This window comes from Labrus bergylta, chromosome 8, assembly GCF_963930695.1.
Source record: "Labrus bergylta chromosome 8, fLabBer1.1, whole genome shotgun sequence".
Classification (NCBI taxonomy): Eukaryota; Metazoa; Chordata; class Actinopteri; order Labriformes; family Labridae; genus Labrus; species Labrus bergylta.
The window spans coordinates 27,130,417-27,152,894 of NC_089202.1; the positions used below are offsets into that span (position 1 = coordinate 27,130,417).

The window sequence follows — 22,478 nt, forward strand, 5'->3', positions numbered from 1 at the left end:
ATTGACCCACAGGTACAAATGTGTGAGGGTCTGAAGTGTTCCATGTGATTGCAGCAGAGGAGTGTTAGGACGTGAGCATCAACCAGTAACCAGGTTGAGATTTGACTGAGAGTGGTTTAATGAAGTAGTTATATATGGTGGGATTTTTCTAATCAAGGCTTTATAAATGAATAAAATATTGTTTCCTGCAGCTTTAAGTCCAGCCCAGAGCTGTGTGATAAGACGGTGAGCCATGTGGCTCGGACACATGAGGCTGGGATCCAGGTCTTTAAAAGGTGTTGAAATGCAGTCTGTGGTGATTTACAGGTTATACGACACTCGGGAGGTTTTCCTCTCAGCTGGGCAGCAGCTCCACAAGCTTGAATCTCTTAGAGTTGATCTTTCTATGAACTGAATTTCCACAAACACTGCAGAGCTTCAACCAGGAACTGAAAGTTGTCTCTGACACTGTGTAAACATATAAACATTCATAAAAAAACACACACAGTGGACACACATTTAATTTCCTTCTATATTTATTTAAGGTACAGAGAGCCTCGTTGGTTCCATTTGACTTTATTCTTCATAACAGTTTCTGTACAATAAGTCATGTAAATACGCAGGACTGTTTTTGTAGAGCATATAAAAACAAATATTCTGATAAGACTTTTCACTTAAAGGCACAGGGGGCGTAACAGGAGTGCACAGTTTTAACCTTGAGTCAAACTGAAGGAGCTACAGATTATATTACTAGTTATATGATAATACCCTGTGTAGGTCACATGCTATGATAAGACAGCCAAACAGAATCAGCACATGTCATCATCTCTGTTCTATAGAAGTGCAGAAAAAAGTCAGCTGAATACTTAATCGTGAAATTCAATCACATATCAACACTGTGAAAAACCATTTATCAAGATGTTAATGTCTAAATGTTCGACACTTCTCAGTACCACGTGTTTGAACATGATGAATTGGGTCTTTTCTTCATTTTAATTTAAAAATATTGCAAGAAAATTCCTTGCTGTTTCTCTGGTGGCAGCTTTTGGTTGAATAAATTACTGAAGATCAGATTTTTATTTAAAGATCACATATTATACTCATTTTAGACAAAAAATTAAATATGGTCTCAGAGCTCCACAATACATGTCTGTGAAGTTTCTTGTTCTAAACCCACTCTGATCCTGTATTTGATCATGCCTTTAACCCCTCTACTTCAGCCCTGCTCAGAACAGGCTGTTTCTGTGTCTGTACCTTTAAATGCAAATGAGCGGTGTCTGACCACGCCCCTCTGGAAGGGCATCGCTGGCTTGGGCTTTCTTACACCATTCCCAATTGTTTTACGGTGAGAAGGCAGACTCAGAGGGCAGAACAAACACCTAGCTGTGGGAGTGTCACCCACCTGGGGGAGGGGTTACTGCCCTTTGTGATGTCATGAAGGGAAAATCTCGAAACGGCCTGTTTGAGGCCAAATTTTCTGAAAGGTGGAGCAAGCAAAAGACGGAGAGGATGGACTTTTCTCATAATTGAGGGGTTTGTAGACCGGCTACGGACACATTAGTGTTTGAACAACATGGTGAAGTGTATTTTGCGTAATATGTGACCTTTAAAGCTATTGCATTGCGGTTGTTTAGTTTTACAACACATGGTACTGAAAGCATCAAAGTATTACAATTTTGAAATTCAGGGCCAAACCAAACTGACCTTTCATTACCAAACCAGAAATCAAACTGCTTTATTCAGTGTTTAAACAGTTTTTATTCGCAGGTCTGAGTGTTCAAGAGAGGCGTATACCTCTGCAGATAGCTAAATAAAAATAGTTTTCAAGGTCAAATATTGAATTGTTTGTTTTTAGTGGTGATTAAAATCAGGTTTTCTAGAGGTGAAATGTTAAGGCCGTCATTTTTCCATACTTTGAGTGTAGAACTGGAGTCAAGCATACAGAATGTGTTGTAATTAAAGCAGCTTTAGTACTGAAGGATAATCAGCATCATTCATTTTAAGTCAGTTTAAGTCAGTGTGTTGTTGCATGGAGGCTTTGGAGAGGTAACTTTATGTCGTGCACACCATCATCCTGTGGAGTGAGAACTCATAACTTGTCATTTTAGGTGAACAAACCTTTACAGTTGCATAATCCCAGACCACCACAGTACTCAAAGAACCCAACCCTAAGTGACTACACAACAAACTCCTTCCATCTACAGTCTCTGATATAACATCTATATTTGGTAAAGTATCGTCGATCATAATTCAGCATTCTTACGTGATTCTAAAGGTCATTTATCCCGTTTAATCCCACCGAGTGTCCCCTGAAATAACACTTCATTACAGTACACCTCCTTTAAATACAAACTCAACACACCAGTTATCACAGCTGTGTATCTGACACAGCGGTCCAATCCTAAACTCTGAGAACAGTTTACCGTCGTTTCCTTCTTTAGTGATGCGGGGGAGATATTGCATTTGAACACCATGGACATCAGCCACATAAACCCCCCCAAAAATAACACGTGGCTTTGTCTTAATACATACATGTGATTGCGTATCAGCACAGGGGTGTAAACAACAAAATGATGTAGCGGTCCGTCAGTATCTGTACAGCTTCCTCTCCTCCTCACTTACTGAGCTCCGAGGCTTCCAGCATTTTCTGAAACACACAGAGAGAGAGAGAGAGTCATGATTCATTTCACTTTCTGTGTCTGTATGTGTCACAATGCTGGTTGTTGAGGTGGGCATTAAGCAGCTCCAACTGTCCACCAGAACCCGGCTGTAAACATATTGATTTCTCATGTAGAAATGTGAGGTTTAATATGGGATCTAGTGGGGGTTCATTGGCTTTTGCAGCAATCCTAGACACTCAAGGAACTGAAGTTTTTGGCACTTAATCATTGGCTCCTTTTTCCGCAGCAGAGGTTTTACATTGGCTGCAAACATCCTGCTTTAAAGTTTATCATCGTACTGGAATAAGGCTGGATAGCATCACAAAAAAAACTCATCTTATCAGAGCTAAAATCCAACAAGATTTAAATCGCAGAATTACAAATGTTTATTCATGAATTCTTAAACCTAGATAAACCATGAGTCATTTTCTTGTAGTGCTGTATTTCATTAAACATTTCTGTTTTATTGCTTTCAACAATAATATGATAATAAGAGCACTTTTGGATTCAGTGTAAAAGATTAATTTTTCACTTTTCTCTCTTTAACTGAGAGATTTTCTTTTGCCCTCTTATTATTATGAGGTAAACGCCACGTGTCTGCTATCATAAACTAGTTATCATATACTTTATATTTATTGTTTAGGATGATTTTGAGACAGTAAACCTCTGTCCTCTCTTTAACTTTGCTTGTTAAATTACGAGGCAAACGCCGCCTCCCTCAGCTCCCTTGGTTCATCATCTTGTTTTGAAAACAGGCTTTCCTCAAAGTAAGGACCAGAGCCAGAATAATCTAGGAAGGATAAAGTTTTGGAGTACGTTTACACTGATGTTTTTTTTAGCTCTGCTTTTCTGAAAATGAGGTAAATGACATGATGACAAAGCACCTCGTCTGCAGAGATGTAGAACCTAGCTTCAGTGCAGGCCCTCCAGCCGGTCTCTCCTTTTAAGGAGCCGTGCTGACTGGCATCTCCTGTGGCTAATATACTTACTGTTGACAAGTTCCTTTTCAAACCCTACTTCAAAACTACCAACCTGTCACTTTAATATAACAAAAAACAAAGCATTGCTGATGCTGTCTTTAGATTCACTTCACAGCTAAGACCTGCAGTACGAAAACATTGTCCGTTAGTCAAAGGCTGTACAATCTTCTCCTGAAGATACCACAGAGGTAAACAGCTCCTCTCTGGCTGTGTGTTACCAGTTCTGTGTGTCTCTTACTGTTTCCTAAAAGGACATGAAGTCCTGAGCAGAATCTGCACAGACAGTGTTCACTGTGTGAGAAGAGGTTCTGGACAGTCTCTAGTCGGGGACTGAGGAGGACAGGGACGGCTCTCTCTGGATCACACAGGGACATGAAGCAGAATGTGAGGCAGGTATTGTTTGTAGGTGCTCTGCTGACAGCACACGGCTCGGAGAGGATCATGGGTCATCAGGAGCACGACGGCACAGCTCAACGCCTTGGATGCGGGCTGGAGTTACAGTGTAAGCAAAAACATGATCCTGAAACCCAGATCAGATCTTTTCACAGCTGTCAAAACAGCAGAGCTGTGTGCACTGGGATTTTTCCACAAGGTCAGACAGGAGCAAAGAGTGTGTGTGTGTGTGTGTGTGTGTGTGTGTGTTCACCATGCTGCTCTGGTTAATAAATGACAGTCGACGACTTTGAACACGCCCCTCCTCCCTGGATGCTGATCTTGGCAGAGTCACTTTTTAATCAATTAGTTCCTCCATGCTTCTGGCAAAGCAGGCAAATTGGAAGTTATTTAAGTTTCTGATCTGCAGACTGATTCAGAGGAGGGGGGGGGGGTTCTGCTGATGCAGCTTTTCAGGCTTCAGAGCGGAGTCTTCAGGGGGCAGCAGAGGGGCTACACACAAACCCACTCCCCCCAGGAACACAAGGGGGCAATTCATTTATTTCAACTAGAGGCAGAAAGATAGGAAACATCCTCCAGAGCAGAATCCAGAGAATTAATGAGTTTAAATGTCAAGACGGTTAACCGACAGGATGTCTTCAGCGTGGGGGGGGGGGGGGGGTTAACACGAGAGAGAAAAAGACGATGCAAAGACGCAAGAAAAGAGACGGACCAATTAGTGATCTCACCCCGCTGTCCTCAGAGGCTCGTCTCTGGAGTCCACAAAGTTTTGACATTCAGATCAACCTCAAGAAAAGAAACATTGTGCAGCTCTGTATTCACAACAGACTTCACATAAAGCATGGACGTAGTCTCAGTCATGTCACCCAGTTCACTTCTGAAGAGCCCAACAATGGCGGGTGACATTTTGGAAATTGGAAATAAAATCTCCAATTCAAATTTGATCAATCCAGAAACATGCAGAGAGTTGGAGCTGAGGTCGGCCTAAAGCCTCCTGGCAAACAGCTGAAATGCACCCGCTTAGTCAGATCAGTCACGCCCCTAACTGTGCATCACTCTTATTCCCAATTTTCCACATACTCCATGCGCCACGGTCCGTCACTACCACTCTGATCATCGCTCCTGTTTCCACGGCGAGCGCCGCGGTCCGTATCCAGAGCGTGCCAGCAGAGCCACTCTGCTAGAAGCACGGGTCAAGCTGAATGGAACAGAACTTGAAGTCAAAGAAACGCACAGTGTCCCTATTATTGTGTTTTATTTTGAAATTGACCGGAATGATGATCGTATTTTACATCACTTCATCAAAATTACGTCAAAACAGGCACCCAAGCGAACAACAAATCAACCTCAGAAAAACAAGGCAATATTTTGTTTACATGTTTTTCCTCTTTATTCCAGCGTGGTCTTGTAGTTCTCGTGATATGGATATTTTGCTCCGCTCTTGGTTGTAAATAAACCTTCCAGAGAGTGGCGTATGACGATTGTACATCCTATTGAGACACATATTGTAATTAGTTATATTGGGCTACATACATCAAAATGGATTTGTCAGCCTCCCCTTCTCCCCGACTCAAACAGCCCTGTTGGGAAAAAAGTCCTTCGCTGTCAAGGTGCCAGAACAGAGATCTAAGTTCTGAAAACTTGTCCGATCTGCTCAAATACCAAAACCTTTTATACTGCCTTAAACACAGAACATCAGCTAGACACAAAGAAGACTTAACTGTGACAATCTTTTCCTGCTAGCAACGTTTAGAGAAGAAATACAATCACTCCTAGGATGCTGATTTATTTGTATAGTTTCCTGTGTTAACGACAATGCCCTTCTTTTCTTTTCCATGCTTTGGGGTGACCTCTGAAAGTTCTCATCTCATGTTCTTCTGTTTTCCCCGTCTGATGAAGTCAGTGTTACGGTATGAAGTGAATTTGTGCTGTTGTGCTGTGACTGATCTGATCAGATGGCTCTGCAGGGGAAGGAAGGGGACTTGTAAGCTGCACGAGTTCAGCCAAGAAGGTCACCTGTCCGTCTGATCGAGTGTCTCCTGAGGGAAACGTGAGATCTCTGCACAAGTTTTCCCCTCTCACCATTTTAATCCTGCATACTCTGCTGCGACTGCCAGTGTCTGCATGTTGGTGCAGATTTCACTCAGCTGCATTCATATTCTCTCGAGCACCGCGGGGGGGGTAAAGGGCAACTTGTTGAATTTCAATCAAACACTTCTGACTAATTCACAAACGTAATGAAGAGATGATAACACACAGCATCGTTACATTCCACAACACTTCAGGTGGTTCTTTACCTTGCGCATGTTAAACAGCTCTCCTGGCTGAATGCATCACCTCTGTGTTTCAGTCACCCTGCTGAACTTCAACCTATTTAAGGGTCTAATTGACTGATATCTACATGAACGTTTTGAAATAGCTCCAGAAGAATCCTCAACTGTAGCTGTAGTAAAGACTTGTAATGGCTGCAAACCACAAAGGCTGAGTTTGTTTGTGTTAATTGGTGGTTTTCACATACGCACAAAACTACAACTCTACCCTGAAATGTTCCTGCCAGCCCCCTAGAGAAGTTGACACATGAAGTTAAGGTCAACAATGTAAGAACGCAGAGTCCATCAACTATCTACACCGTTGTTTCCCCGTTCGGGGTCGCGGGGGGGGGCTGGAGCTGATCCCAGTTGCCATTGGGGGAAAGGCGGGGTACACCCTGGACTGTTTGCTAGTCAATCACAGGGCCGAGGTGTTTGTGAAAACGGCTAATGCTTGACTTTAGTGATGGTCAAATGGTTAGTTCTGATGCACCAAAATACTTGTGCAACACGCAATAACAAAACTATCTCATCGAGGCAACAGTAAAAAAGGCAACTAAAGTGTTACGCATGGTTGGTTCATGGTTGTCATCAATGGAGTCTGGTGGATAATGGAATTTTAGTATATAGAGGGCGCCAGATAGCCTAGCGGTTATGTCGCACATGTAGTGTCCCACCTGTAGGCATGTATTCATAGTCCTTAGAATCAACATTTATACAAAGTGGTCATGAATAATCATAATAGTATTTCAGTATAATAATGAACTAATAGACACATATTATGCAAATTAGATAAATAAATAACAATAGTGTGAGGGTTGCATATTATAAACACAACATAATCAACTAAGGATGAAATGCAGAAGGGCAGAATGAATTCAAACTGAGCCTACAAAGTGAAACTCATCAACGATAGAGTGAAAAAAGTCAATGCTTAGATGAAATTTTGCATGGTCAAAAAGTGAGGTCTCAAGTTTCATACGAGCTCGCTTTTGGGGTAATTAAGTAATAAATCTTAGGCTAACCTGACATTTACGAGAGGTGAAGGAGAGACAAATACAAGAAAACCTGACATACATGCTATGTTGGATAGCAGATGGTTGGCCAGATATTTACCCCCATTTATCAAGAAGACATGACATTGCAGTAGGTTTTTTTGACCGCTAACTTCTGAGAATAGCATGTGGCGATGTATGGGACATGGCTGGGGCTGTGAGGCCCATGTGGGACATAGATAGAGATATGAAGCCTGTATATCATGAAGTAGGAGAATCTAATGGTGGAGAAGGCGGATACCATCCTCACAAAAAGTATATATTGTGTGATATTCTTTGTCTTGGTCAGTTTTTTCAGCTGAAAGGCTCAGGCTTTGATTTTCTGTACGGATGAATAAAGCCTTATTTTGCGCTCTGTTTTTTTTTTTTGGTTTCCTGACTCATGATTTTGAAGACTGCTCTGCAATTTGATTTGAATTCCATTTTGAAGATAGTTAGACTCAAGAAATTGACTGAGTGTTCAAAGACACAGACAAGACTAAGGCAACACCTGACCAGGTCTGAGTCGAGGGTGATCCGAATTTGACACAACACACACCTCATGTATAGAGGTTATGATCCTAGTCACAGCGGCTGTGAGTCCGATCTTGGCCCTTTGCCGCACGTCATCCCCCACTCATTCTCTCCCAACGTTTCCCTTCTCTCTTCAGCTCTCCTGCTCTCCTATCCAAGAAAGCCAAAAATGGAACACACACACATATATAAGAAATGTCACTATAAAGACCTGTTGACAACGTGAATCTTCTGTCCGAGTACGTTCTGCATTATGATGTATTGTTCCCATGATTATGGGGAAATAACGATCGACCAAGAGCCTCAACCTCCTCCCGCTGTAAACTGAGTTACATTAGAACAGACGATCGAAGGTAGTTTTTGTTTCTTGTCCCTCCACTTCTGTGTGTGTAATGGCACTCACGCTCCCTTCACTGTTTCAGGTTCTGTCAGGCCAACTTCAACAAAAGCCTCTTCAGATTGCAAATCTGAAACATCGCCGCAAGGACGCTCCGTCTTCATTAAGTCTTTGTACATTCCTATTGATCCTGCAAGGGTGCAGAAGTGGTGTCTTGGTCTGTTAATTCACATCGCGTTACGGCATGGCGGAAGCACAACCTGTACAGAAACAGCGGGAACTCCAAACACACACACACACACTTATGCATGCACACACACACTTAGCGCTGTTCTCCCCTGCTCTGCTTGCTGATCCCATCTTGCCCCTGTAACGCCTCTGTTACTACCTTGGCGCCACAGACGCCTCTGTGACTTCCAGAGTGCAGGCCAGGGGACGTACACATCGCTCCTTGAACAGGCAGTTTGAATAAGGCCAGAGCTTAGCTTTGTAGAACAACCCTCTGTCGTTGATGGTTAAGTTTTAGATCATGCTGATGGTTAAATCCCGAAAGAACTTGTCCTAATCTCGGTTATGACTGTTGATAAAAAGGGGTCCCTAACTTTCAAAATGAAGCCATGTTAGATTAGAGATTCCAAATCAAACCAACAGAGTTAGGGTAAAAAAGATGAGGTGTCAACAATGTAACGGAGACACACAAAACCTTTGAATGATTTGCACTCCGTTGTTAAAAGAGCTACTCACCCTCCTCGGTGCTCTCTCTGCAGAACCAAGAGACCACAGAACAACACTGATCAAACCAAACAACACTGGCTGTTCAAAGAAAGAGAGAGCTAAAGCAGGCAGCAGGCAGCAGGGTTTCATCATGTCTGAAAATGAACACCATCAGCTGACTGTATGCAAGCTGCAGTTTGTCATACATCGATGTAAACATTGCAGGGTCTTTTGGTGGAAGGAGAAACTGTAATGTAATGTTTCCTCAAAATGTACACATACTGTGCAGCAATAGAAGTCTGACAACAACTAAAAAAAAAAGAGCACGAGAGACAAATGATGAAGTGAAAGCCAAACAGCTCATCAGAGAAGCACTCAGGCCCGTCAGCCCACATCAAACAAATGGCTGCGGTGCTGAGAGAGCTAATGCTTTACTGTGGAGCCATATCAATACTATTAACATAACGCACACCATTTATCTTCTGCAAAGTGGTCTGGGACGGACATCAAGAGCTCACTCCCGATGCTAAATGGGAAGCTATGGAAAAGCATAAGTAATGGCCACATATGTGAGATCTTCACTCTGTGTACATTGTGTGGGGAGGATGGTAGTTTGGAGAGTTACAGCATCAACAAGGCCACAAGTTGTGTGTACATACATTTATAAATGTTTATGTGTGTGAGAGTGAGAGTTTCGATACTATATGTCATAATGTATGTTTGAGAAAATCGTCTAAATAAATTCCTAATAAAACTGTAAAATCCATTTCATGACATCATCTAGGGCTGGATTTGATTTGAATCTCACAAGTTGGGAAGATGATTTGACTTATTATTGACTGGCTTATTTAAGAAATGTAAGAAATATCTCATTAAGTAAGTAAAAACATTATGTGCACCATCCTTCAACAAACTACAGCCACTATTTAGTAATTATTGATGCATCATTTCCTGAGTGTCCCTGAATTTTTGGAGATGGTAATTTTGGTAACCCCTAGCAACCCATACAGCATTGAAATGCAAAGATGTGGCAAAGTAATGAGGTAAAAAATGTATTTCAACTAGCAAGAAGCTCCATTTTATATCAAATATAAATGTGAAATTAGAGCTAAGAAAAGCTAACCTAGATGGAGTTTGACTTAACTCTTTTTAAGAAGTCATAACTTCATTCACTCCTTGCATGGGGTATATTTGAGTCTACAGCTAATAGTCAGAAAGTCAGAATTAATGCTTCTAATTTTAAAAAAGCACAAAGACGTGCACATAAACAATGTTAACAGACACTTCAGTCTGCGGTTTAGCAGTTCGTTTATACTACAAATGCTGCCAGACTACTAACTTTTGAAAACTGCACCGCCTCCATCGTCTTGGAAACTGGAAATATGCAGTTCCTCTGAAAACAGAGACATTTTATACATGCACACTGTGTTTCAAGTCAATAGCCGTTGACTACAACAATGGCAGACTCCCAAGATCTGTCTGAGAAAATGCCGAAGGACTTAACTCTGAGTCGACAATTTCTTAAAAGTGTCTCGCTCTTCAGTTCAGGGTCACTACGAGTATCAAGCCCCACCTCATCATCCGTACACACAAACGTTTGTGTGTTTGTCATTTTTGTATGTTTACACCTCAACGCTCTGCAGAAGGACGAGTATGTGTGCATGAGTGTGTTGTTTCATTACAAAGTCACACTGCCAGCTACTGGCCTGGCAGCGTCGTATACTACAGCGTCTAGTTGTTGGTTTCATAATGTTGTCGTCTGAATGCGGAGCTTTTATAAAAAATAAAACTGAAAAAGATCAAATTTTCAGTGGATTGTGTTGGTGTTAATGTGGTCTAAATAAGAGTTAACCTTTGTGACACCTCAAAGTTAAGATGCCCAATAAAGTGTCCTTTTATCAGAATATGTGAATGGACTGTAAACATGAGCAGTCTGCATTCTTTTCTGATTGTCCTGTTGTTGCAGCTGTTGTTTGTGCTGTTATCACTATTTTGTTCAGCTAAAAAAAAAAAAAAAAAGGTTGGTTGAATCTTGGCCCATAGAATGATAAAAATGTGTTTTACCCTCTTCTTGAGCGCCTCCAACGATTCGTACTCCAGGCGTGCCAGTTGGATCTGGATGTGTTTGGGAACATCTGGGATGAGGAAGGCCAGGATGAACTTGACGGCCAACAGAGTATGCTGAAATCACACAACAAACACACAAAACAAAACAAAAAACAGGGATTAAATCCTTCAGATGAAGTTTGAATGTTTTTGCTTTGAAAACGTGGAATGGGGAAGGTGCAGTGGAAGAGAGATTTTTAAGTTTTCTTAATGGGAGACTTTGATGTTCAATAAAATGGTTAATGGACTTGAGCTTGTATAACACTTCTCTAGTCTTCTGACTACTCAAAGCGCTTTTACACCGCTGGTCACACCTACACATTCACACACTGATGGTAGAGGCTGCTGTGTAAAGTGACCATCAGAAGTAACTATAGTAATCCCATTCATACACACCACCAACGAAGCAGCAGGAGCAACTTGGGTTTAAGTGTCTTGCCCAAGGACACATCAGACATGTGGCTGCAGAAGCTTGGGATCGAACCCCTGACATTCCGGTCACGAGACGACAGACTCTACCAACTGAGCCACAGCCGCCACCAAAAATCAATCTCACTGTGTCTGTGACTTGTAAACCGGGTACACCCTGATGCCAGTCTGAAATCAGGTGTTTTGGGGTGAATATGCCTGTCGGTCACAAACTTGTGAAGGAGCTATTTATAAAAAAAATAATTGGGGCCCTTTTTCCATTGCTTTACCTCTCAGTGGTGATTGTAACAGCAGGAACTAAAAACAATTGTAACGCCTAAATGAGAGATTCACCGGTTGTGATTTTTTTTGGCTGATTCCAGCTGTGCACTCCTTTTCAAAATATTTCAGGCAGTCTGCCTATTAAATCTTCCTGAGTTTGTGATACACATAGCAGGACATGACGTAAATAGAACCACTTGGAAGTGTCAGACAAAAGCAACAGAGTCAGAGGCTATGATGACAGTTTTTGCCTGTATGCAGTACCATTGAAGGGTAGAGAAGAACACACTGGCATGCAGAAAAACTGAGGAAGCAGTTTTATTATGTGGGGAAACACTACGGGTAAAGTCTGGTGAATAAACCATTCATTTGTGTTCACACATTCAGTACAGCCCAAAACTTTCAGGAACTCAGAGCTCAGGTCAAACAGACGACCTGCACACATCAGGGTGTTGTTTTCCCCCATGAAGATGATGGAACACTTTCACATGCATGCACATACACAAACATATGAACCCACACAAACACACTAAAAAATGGCCTGCCATGCACACACACACACACCTGTGCCAGTCCATCTGGAGGACGGCCAACTGCCATCGGCTCCTTTGATTCAGTACCTTTTCCTCATCATAGTAATTGAGTCTGGGGTGCTACTGTAGATTGAACAAATGGTGTGAGGGCACGCTGCTCCATAGAAATGAGCTTCAGGCTTATTGAACTAAGTCATTTGGGTAAGATGAATTATAACAACGTTCAAGTGGTAATAGGCCTATATGTTCAGGTCAAATATATGTCTATAATAATATATGTTATTATTAGCTGCCATCTAAAATGGTCATCGTAAACTACATCCACTCTATAACATTTATGTATTAAAGCAGCCAATAAAACTGAGACACTGGTCAGTTATTGACCTTGTTTCAGTTTTCTGTTGGACATCTTAATATGGTCTGTGTAAGGGACTTCTGAGTCTTTTGGAGCCAGCCTCAAGTGGCCTCAATTTCTAAGTGCCTTGCGATGAATCTTAACATCCCTACTTCTTGATTTCACCCTGTTTTTAACATTGAAATCACAGTAAGTGTTTAAATGTCATGCTCAGGGAACGTTACATTTAAATAAAGTAGTTTATTATTTGGTCAGTTCCAAAGGAAAGAGTGGGGGAAAAAAATAGGTCAAGGTCCTACAATTTAAAAAACACCAGAGCTCTCCTTTAAAGAAGCAAAAACCAAAAAACATTTTCATTCCCTTCAGGACAGAAGCTCCTCCTAATTAAAAAGCTAAGAAATCTCCGATCTTCGTGACATATTGATTGAAAGTGCGCAATAAACTCGCCAGCCCTTAGTTGATTGCTAATGCAATTCTCGGATCATTTATATTTCTGAGTGTTGGCCAGCGCAAGGTTAGACTGAGAGCGAGAGGACGCCCCGTTAAGACTGGAGGGACAAAGTGACTTCTGGAGTGTTTTTTTTTCTTCTCTTCAAGGTCTCACTATAAATTATTTTCTGTCTGACAAACTGAATGTGATCAAACTTCAAATGCTCGTTGTCATCATTACACTGAGAACACCGTGATCTTGACGTATGATGCCCTTCTGTCTGCTGTGTTTTCAAGATGACGACGGATGTGACTCCTCTGGACAAAAACATCAAGCTTCTAATTGCGGCAAAAGTTAACCATCCCAAAATGTTATTCCAGACATTGTATCAGGAATAATGACCCAGCTTGTGTCCTTACCTCAAGACCATTTCCTTAAAACATGAGAGCATCAATGATAAGACGAGCACAAATCAAGAAGGATGCTGCTGCAACAGCCCCCCCCCCCCACCACCACCACCCACATTATTCAGTATTCAGCTCTTAATGCTGTTACCATAGCACCCCTTCACTGTTAATTGGGAAATTAGCATGTCAGTCCAACTGATGAGGAACTGCTAATTCGGCCTTTTATGTGATTTGACATGAGCAGAATGTTTCAATATAACTGAGACACTCTGCTGCATTTAAAACCTTTGCTTTAAAACGAAGGTCTTCACTTTACATCATAATACTGATCGCAAAGCTCATCTGAATAACTACAAACCAGTGTGTCAGGTTGAAAGCAGCCGGCAACCTCAGATGTCGAATAATGAAACCGATGCAGAAGAGCCAAAAGTTTACAGTTCCCTGAGTGGCCACTTGAGACCGGCTGCAAAAGCTGGACAATCCCCATTATGTCCAATGTCTAAATGACCATTTTTACAGCGAAAATAAATATTTTTGCAGCCTGGTTCCAGAAAAAAAAAAGGTTTTTCATAGCTCATTCATTTATTAGTTGAATTGAGCGAGGGGTTAATAGCTTGTCTGTTTTGATTTAATTAAGTTGAAGAGTTATACATATTTTTCATAATAACGGACATGGCTGAGTTGACTGACATGTTATAGCTGCTCTCTTTGTGCTTCACAACAGTTCTTCATAATCCAATGTGGGGCGTTACTGAGACTACCTCCATGTTTTATACATTCAATGGTTTAAAGATGGCAGCAATCTGACAGTTAAAGACAGGGTTGGTCATTTTTCGACAACAAGCATGATTTTGAAAGTAGCATTCCCACAGTGCTCCGTCTGCACCCTATACCTCCCCTCTGAACTCCCTGAAAGCCACGCCCCCTCACTTACATGCACAAGCGCCATTGGTCCAGAAGCGAACCTCAGCTTATCGCTCACATTGTGTAGAAACTACGTCGTCTCACGTCTCATTCAGCGGTAAGTAAACCCACAGGATAAACTCCGTCATGGAAGACACACTTGAGTGTGGGCTGGTGAATAAACAAGCAGGGAGACAGGGAGGCGTCTGATTGGTTCATCAGATTGGTACCTCGTGGCAGACATAGGTCAAAGTTTTTACAGGCTTACAACTGCTACAGATGACGGATTTTCTTTGTTCCTTTTTCAGAACATGAGTTATTCATTTCTGTCAGGACCTAAAGACAATTTCAACCAAAACCTTAAAAAGTGTGTTTGGAGAAAATGACCAACTCTACCTTTAAGTTCACTGGGCCTACTTTCGGAGAGGAAGGGGTTTATGTTTCTCTAACCTCCGTGGGCCCTCCCCATGTTTCTGGGACCCAAGAGCTTTCCCTTCTCTCCCACTTTTTGGGTGGCCTTGCACATTGGTGGTCTGCTGTAAATTACAGTGGAGAAACACACAAATTGACAAATCCACATGGTAGCGGGCTGCTTATTTACAAAGTACAGCTCCACTAATAGATAATAAATACTGAAATTAAACGGTATCATGATGCGTCTGATTTTCACAGGATTAGGGCGCAAAAGCTGCAAATCGTTTTTGTGAATCATGCCCGGGAAAATTGTCAATCATCTACTGCACAGTTTCTCTCAGCTCTACTGATCAGTTTTCAAAATCAGCGCTTCTGTGTCTTCAATACCTTTTTTTCAGCACTTTCATTAACCTCATTCAGAGGAGCACCAGGCCGGTCTCAACAAAGAGACCAGCTGGTGAAGCGAATGGTACTTTTCATCTTTGTTCGTTGTGTCATTTTTTTTTTTTACATCTTTTTGATTTAATTTTACATTCTTTATTAATATCTGAGGGAAATTCTGGTTTTACACTCTGTTGTTCAGGGACATGAATCACACACATGCACAAACAGGACCTGTGGACATGCATTAGTGGAGAGATGTCAGAGTGGGGCCGCTACAAAGGGAGCACACCAGAGCTGTTGGGGCCTTCAGTGCCTTGCTCAAGGGCACTTCGGCACTCCGGGACCTGGCACCTCTCCAGCTGTCTGACCGCACTGTTATGTAGTGGTTTTAAACACAAGACAATATAAAACCCTGCCAACCATTTTAAAATGTTTAGTATATTTGAGAATCAGTCAAATGAATATTGTGTCAAGCTGTGATGTGTCTGTGTTGTGTTTACGAGGTTAAGAATGTGTCTTTATAAGGGTCAAATAGCCTGAACACTGATGGAAAACAATCTTAATAATAATAGTCCTCCTGAAAAGATCTAGATATTTTCAGGAGTGCATATATGAAAACAGCTTAAGACTTGTGTCAGGTGCAGATCTTAAGATGGTCATGTTTTCTCGCCCTGATGGAAAAACAAGGATGAGAAATAATGCTTTGTATTTTTAAGACTGGTCAACAAATTGTCTCTAAAATATGAAATGTTACCACACACACAACAAATGCATCATTCAGTTCAGGATCTGTGTTGTTCAGGGTTTATCAAATTACAATTCATCCACAATCAAACAGACAAATCCCTCACTGCGCTGCGTTTGCTGTAAGGTGCGTGATCATGCCTGCGTTCATTTTGGGGCTGTGTGAGCAGATCCCGTTCACAAGGTGCCTGCTCTGTTGTTCTGCCGTAATGAAATAGAGTAGATTATAGCAGACAGACCCCCATGACTCTGAAAGAAAGTCTCTGTCTGTTTCTGCAGCAGGCTGGCCAGTTGCCTGGTTACTGCTCACTGATGTGTGTAAGCCCTGTACAGTAATTACCCAGGTATCATAGCACCGCTGCTGGAAAGTGACGAGGCGCTGCCCTCCCTCTCTCTCCCGCCCGCCCGCCCGCCCGCCACAACCCCAACCCCGTATCCGAGATAAGAAGAGGGGCAGAGTGATTTGATTAAACATTCAACTGTTTGAATCATCGGCTTTCTCTTTAAATAATTAAAAGATTAAAACAACTGCAGAGATTAAGACTGAAGTTTGATGACATGTGTTTCTCCTCTGTCCTCCTGAAGCCCCCCAATCCTTATAGAGTCAGAGTTAGAGGTTCTATTCCCAGCAGAGGAGCCTGGACTTTAATATGCATGCACTCGCTAGACTATTAAAGGCTTTAGATTGGAAAAAAAAGATTCCCCTCCGACGGCAATAAAATAGCACGCCGTGTCAATAAGCAACATCTGTGTGTATTGTGTGTCCCCTTTGGCACAGTAAACCTTACACAACGCCGCGCTCATTATTCTCGTTGTCCCCTCTTTTTAAAGCCTGCTTGCCCTATTCTAGGAAATGTGCAGGATGGCAGCAAGGAGGAACGTGCTCAGATGTACAATCAGCCTGTGACCTGCACTGCTTTTCTCTACGTCTTTCAGTCCACCTTCTGTCTCTGCCTTTCCATCTGATTCTGGTAAAAGAAAAAAATCCAACAATGTCGATACCACGGTTATAATATTGAAGTCCAAGGCGTCCAATGCTGGACAATGTCTTGTTTTTAATTACCAACAATTACAAGCAAACATAAGCACACATTCTTGATAACTCCAATAAGTTGGCACGGTTTTGGTATGATAATTAAGTGTGGAGGCGGGGGGGGGGGGGGGGGGGGGGGGGGGGTAGGCGGAGGGGGATCTGAGGCATTAAGGAGGAGTGTCTGGTCTGGAAATCTGCTCTGAAAGTCATAGAGGAATCCTTTCAGCCTTTTTCATCTCATCTAAAGTCTGGAGAACCAGGTACCCAGATTGTGTGGTATTGTCCCTTCAGACAACCACATATTTTCCTGGGAGACCCTGAGGTCTTGAAGGTTGCTCTGGATTCTTGGTGAGGACGGCTCGCTGCTATGGAACCCCCCCCACCACCACCTTTCCATGCCAGAAGCCCATGATGCCTGGCAGCAGAAGTCAGGCTCTCGAGTAGACGGAGCTCCCCAAACCTTCAGCGAGGTGATCTGGCACTAACTACCACCCACCGCCTGACGCCCAGCCACCACCATCGGACTGTGTCGTCCCCAAAACCATCGCCGTCCTCATAATGCACGACCTGCTCTGACCTCCACCTCAGCAGCAAGAAAGTGTGGACAACAGGAACTCGAGGAATAAAAAAAAGGAGAAATCCTTCCTGCATATTACCACATATGCTCTTTTGTAAAGTGTCTCGAGATAACACTTGAATTATGAATTAGCACTATACAAATAATGATTGATTGACTGACTGATTGATTGAGCACGCAGTAGTAGAGAGTCTGTTAAACTCAGCTACAGGAAATACAAATTTGACTAATGTGATGGATGCGTCTGGGTAGATACAGCAGACGAAGAACAAGGCCTCATCTGTAATGGTGACTGTTTCAGATTAGATCAACCATAAAGACAGAGGTTTTATAAACACACGAGGGGGGGGAAAAACAGACAGGCAACTGAGGTTAGCAGAAATATATAAATATACAAGCAGCAAAATGAAAATTGCCATTAAAGGGGTAATTAAGTCTCTCTACTGTGGTACTGTTGACTACAGAAACGTGTATCTAAATAGATTGTTTGGTTGATCACTTATAGATCCCATGTTACTGTATACTCATCTTCAACTTTAATGTCAGTCTGTAAAAATATATAGAGTAGCTTTGCATGCTTTGCACCTGAAAAACTCCTTATTAATCTTATACTGGCATCTGTTAAAATTCGTATCAGCTGTTGTCTTTTTAAGGCCCCCGCTTGCACTGCCCACTTTGTTCTGATTGGCCAGCTCTGTGTAAACCTTCCACGGGGGGCAGAGCGGCTCGAAACCGTCTCGTTAAAACTCTCGTGTGATTAGCAGAACAAGCTGTTTAGCGCCCTCTTCAGACTTAACCTGGGATAACTCCAACATATGTTTACCTTATCATCTGAGACGTTGCCCACATTGAGTGTGGGCATCCAGCATTGTAACACTGAATGTAAGTTTTTATAATTGGGAACAGCATGATAGCTCACCTGTAACAACATTAAGTTAAATAGATCATTCCTTGCTTTATATGCGCTACATTCCCCGCCTTGTGTTAGTACCTCATTAAAACCAGCCACCGGTTACAATAATGGAGGGAAAAACAAATTCTATAAACTAACTATAATTTCTAGGATGAGATAAAAGTCACATGAACACGTCGATGTAACATAAATTGTGGACTATCCTATATTTGAAAATCATGACCCATCCCTATTTTATAGTCCTCTTGACGAAATTTGTCCTGGACTCCAAGTGCTGCATACATTTAGCTGCATCCACGGTCGTTTCAATAAAAAGAAATCAATAAAAGGAAACGACAGTCCACATGTAAACAGAGAAGCGCATCACCAATGAACCTACACAAACAAACAACATACAGCATATTGTACGTGTAATAGTTTTTTGACATACAACTACATTGCTGCCTGTAGTCATTTTAAAGAATGCAGGTCTGAGGCACTTTAGTGTTGGTTTCGTCCATTTATTGCATACTCTTTATCACTCCTCCTATTTACACTTAGACATGTCCATGCATACGTTGGTATGCACTAAGTTATAAGGAGTGTCTTCACGTCCCAGGCCACAGCAGGATGGATCACACACACAGCCACACACATAAAGAGAGGGTAATATCCAAACACATGCTGAGCTGCACCAGAGCTCCACTTCTCCCCTTCTCCTTATTCAGGTGAAGAGGGGGCAGAGTATAAGTCACTGAGAGAAAATCATCCCCAGGGCCTGTGCGCAGACTATGGCTATAAAAAGTCATGTTCATTTCTACTCCGCCCAGGAGACAGTCTGAAGGAGGCGAGGATGGATGAGAGGTGGCAGACTCCCTGTTAGCACCGGAGTGCAGGACTCTCCTATGTCTACTTAGCTGAGGTTTAAATCAACAAGACTCAGAAGCTCTGCTCGTAGCTTCTAACAGTGTGGACATGAAACTTACACCGAACATTAAAAGCCCTTTTGGAAGGAGTGTGTGTATACATGTGTTAATCTAAAACAACATCCACATGTACACAGAGAAGCTTTTCACCTACACAAACGTGCTGCACGGTCTGAAGAGCAAAGTCGTCATCAAAATACTAATCCAAAAGAAAGTCAAAAGTCAAAGAAAGTCAAAAGAAAGATACAGGAGGTCTTTCTTATACCTGCTGCAATCAGACGTATGACACATGCAAACCTAACAGACACAGAACTGGGCTAAATGTCTTCAGTATGATTAACTATAACAAACTTTTTCCTCTTGTAACATATCCGAAAATACCAAATGATATTGTTCTTCTTCTTATTATGACTTTACATTTCAACATGTTTCTAGAGTCTTATCCATCTTATATTAAATTACAAGTCCTGTACATACGTCCTTATTGGTATTAATATGCATGTATACAAGTTGGGGCTGTCAGCGTCGATCGCAAAATGAATCCATTATTTTTAATTGAATGAATCGTGAGCCGATTCGTCCCATCTTCCTGCAGCCAGAGTGATGGAAATAAACGACACCACAGCACCTTTAAACGGCTCATTACACTTTGAAAGAAAACGCCAACAGCTCAGTTAATGAGTCCAAAGTAATATTCACCTCGTGACATCAAACATTTCACTCTTTTAACACTCCCCTAAGCTTTGGATCTGTAGTGAGGTCCTTTATTCACAGTTAAGTTAATGTTGCAACTTTTGATCTACTGGAAGTTCCTAATATTCTTTCAAAATAAAAGCAGGTTTTTATCCAAAACAATCTCAGCTTAAGACAGTATAAAATACAAAATAAAAGCATACCAAAAAAGGGTTAAAATGGAGATGACTCACAAACTATCTAATATAGATAAAAATATATTTCTACTACTTTATACTGAACACATAGCCTACATATATTGTCATCAGCGACACCAGGATGTACATCTGAGTTTGTTAGCTTAAAGAAAACACATAATGGAAAAGACCATTAACATGATAACAGAATTAGCATCAGGATCATTTTAACTTCAAAATAGTTCAAAGATGCTGCGTTCATTTCTCTGCATCGCTACACCTGAATCACTGGTTGAACCTTCACAACAAGAACTTCTAAACTCCATTCGATCTGCAGAGTCACTCTGCACCTTTAAGAAAAAGCTAAAGACCCAGCTCTTTCATGAATACATGACCTTAATGATGATGATGACGACGGTTTTGTTTGATAACGACGACTTTTAAGATGGTTTCTATACTGAGTAGAGCTCTCAAGAACTGCTTTGCCTCTGGTCACTTCCTGTCAGCACCTGTGTGTCCAATCGGACTCAAAGCTGTTTGTTTGCACTTGCTGACATTGTTTCATTTTTTCTAGATCCTTGCTTGTGTTGTTTTAACTCTCTGATGTACGTCACTTTGGATAAAAGCGTCTAAATGATCAGCAAATCAAAGTGTAAATGAGCTCCATTACTTTTAGAGTGTAAACGAGTGACAGAGGACTGTGCTTGTAAAAAAAAAATATGCCCATTTAAAGATATTGCATGTTTTTCTTGGGCTGTAACTATGAGGTTCGGTTGCTACTCCATCAAGATGTAAAACAATCTGTAAGTTTGATGAAGAAACACCAGATCACAATGAAAAAAGAAATATGGGGTTTCTCCATGAATGTAAAAACACCAGTGATGATACAAGCTGTGAGCTGCTGTGGATAAAACACCAGTTCACTGTCATCAAACCTGTGGCTGTCACAGGGGAGTCTGTTGACGGTCTTTTATCAAGGCCTTCAGGGAGTCTGCTACTAAATGAGGATTATCTTAAACTCACTTTGTTGATCATAATTACTCCTTAATAACCATTCATCTCTCCGCCTTACAGCGCAAACAGTCGGTAATTAAACGCTCATAATAATAAATGTTTGTAGGACGGAGGAACCAGGGACAAAATAAAGAACCGTCTATATCTCTCACCTAATAATCCCACCAAAGGGAGGTTTAATCAGATGATCCTGTTGGCTGCTGAAGCAAGAAGAAATATCACACCGTGAGCATCTTTCCCACGATCGGAACAGGAGTTTTATCATTCAGCTCTGTGTGAGCAGACCACACATTCAATCAGCCATGCGGACGATCAATATGACCCAGTTTCTGCCTCAGCATCAGCAGAGACCCACCGCACACAGAGGTACAGTACAGCTTTATGGGGCCTTTTTTTTTTTACAGTCTGAGACAATAACTGGATGGTTAGAGCAGTCATCCCTCAGGAGCTTGTTAAAGCAACACAAACATGCTCGTGTGTTTTCTTTTCTCCATGAATGTCCTAAAGAAGCCTCTCTGCACAGCATCACCCCCCCTGTACTCAGCACAGCTTCTCATTTTCTCTGTTCCTGCTGTTATTTTGAGCTTTTTCTCTGGAGGCATGATGCGTATGTGTGTGTGTTTGTTTGCAGTGTTTTTGTCTGCGTTCATTCCGGGTGAATAGAACACAGAGGAAAGGATGATGCTGATGTTAATAGAGGTGTGTGTGTACTCAGGGAGAGGAACAATCTGGAGGGGAATTGTTGGATTTAACGCAGACACAAAAGCTCAAACAATGATGTGCTGACATGTACACACAGCAAAAAAAAAAAAAAACACTCTTGCACACTCACTTATGCACACAAAATCTCTCACATCCTCCCATAGTCTCTCATGCACTCTCTCTCTATCTCTCTTTCCCATCTCCATTAGTCGCTGTTCTCTGTGGATCTAGTTTGGACTCTAGCTCCATCTAGTGAGTAAAAGTCCTCATCAGCCCCTTCGAATGTGTGATTCAGGATCCCTATCCCAATGCCCCCCCCACCCCCAAAGGCTTTAACGGCATCAGGCGTGCAGTGCGTGAATCTGTGTGGACTCGAGATGGTATAAAAAAAAAAAAAGAAGAAGAATGGGAAACACTATCAGGACATCACACGGTGCCATGAAACAAGATGAGACATAAAAATAAAATAAAAAAGCAAACTATTCAGAAAAAATATACTTTGTGAATATCTGATTGAAAAACACAAACAACTCTTCAAATGGGCTTTAAACCAGTTGTT

At 41.8% G+C, this 22,478-nt stretch overlaps 1 protein-coding gene across 4 annotated transcripts in view; it reads right to left on the reverse strand.

Moving 5' to 3' along the window:
• Positions 1-497: 497 nt before the first annotated feature.
• ano10a (anoctamin 10a) overlaps positions 498-22,478 on the reverse strand; it is a 40,111-nt gene continuing 18,130 nt past the window's right edge. For 2 of the 4 annotated variants that reach the window (XM_065957661.1, XM_065957660.1), the window contains 3 exons: positions 11,005-11,121; positions 8,971-8,987; positions 5,370-5,502 (listed from right to left, as the gene is read on the reverse strand). In XM_065957661.1, the coding sequence (XP_065813733.1) occupies positions 5,385-5,502; positions 8,971-8,987; positions 11,005-11,121 (252 nt within the window). In that variant the 3' untranslated portion in view covers positions 5,370-5,384. Of the gene's footprint in view, positions 2,627-5,369; positions 5,503-8,970; positions 8,988-11,004; positions 11,122-22,478 lie in introns of those variants that run through there. The other 2 variants (XM_065957662.1, XM_065957663.1) reach the window with 2 other exon arrangements.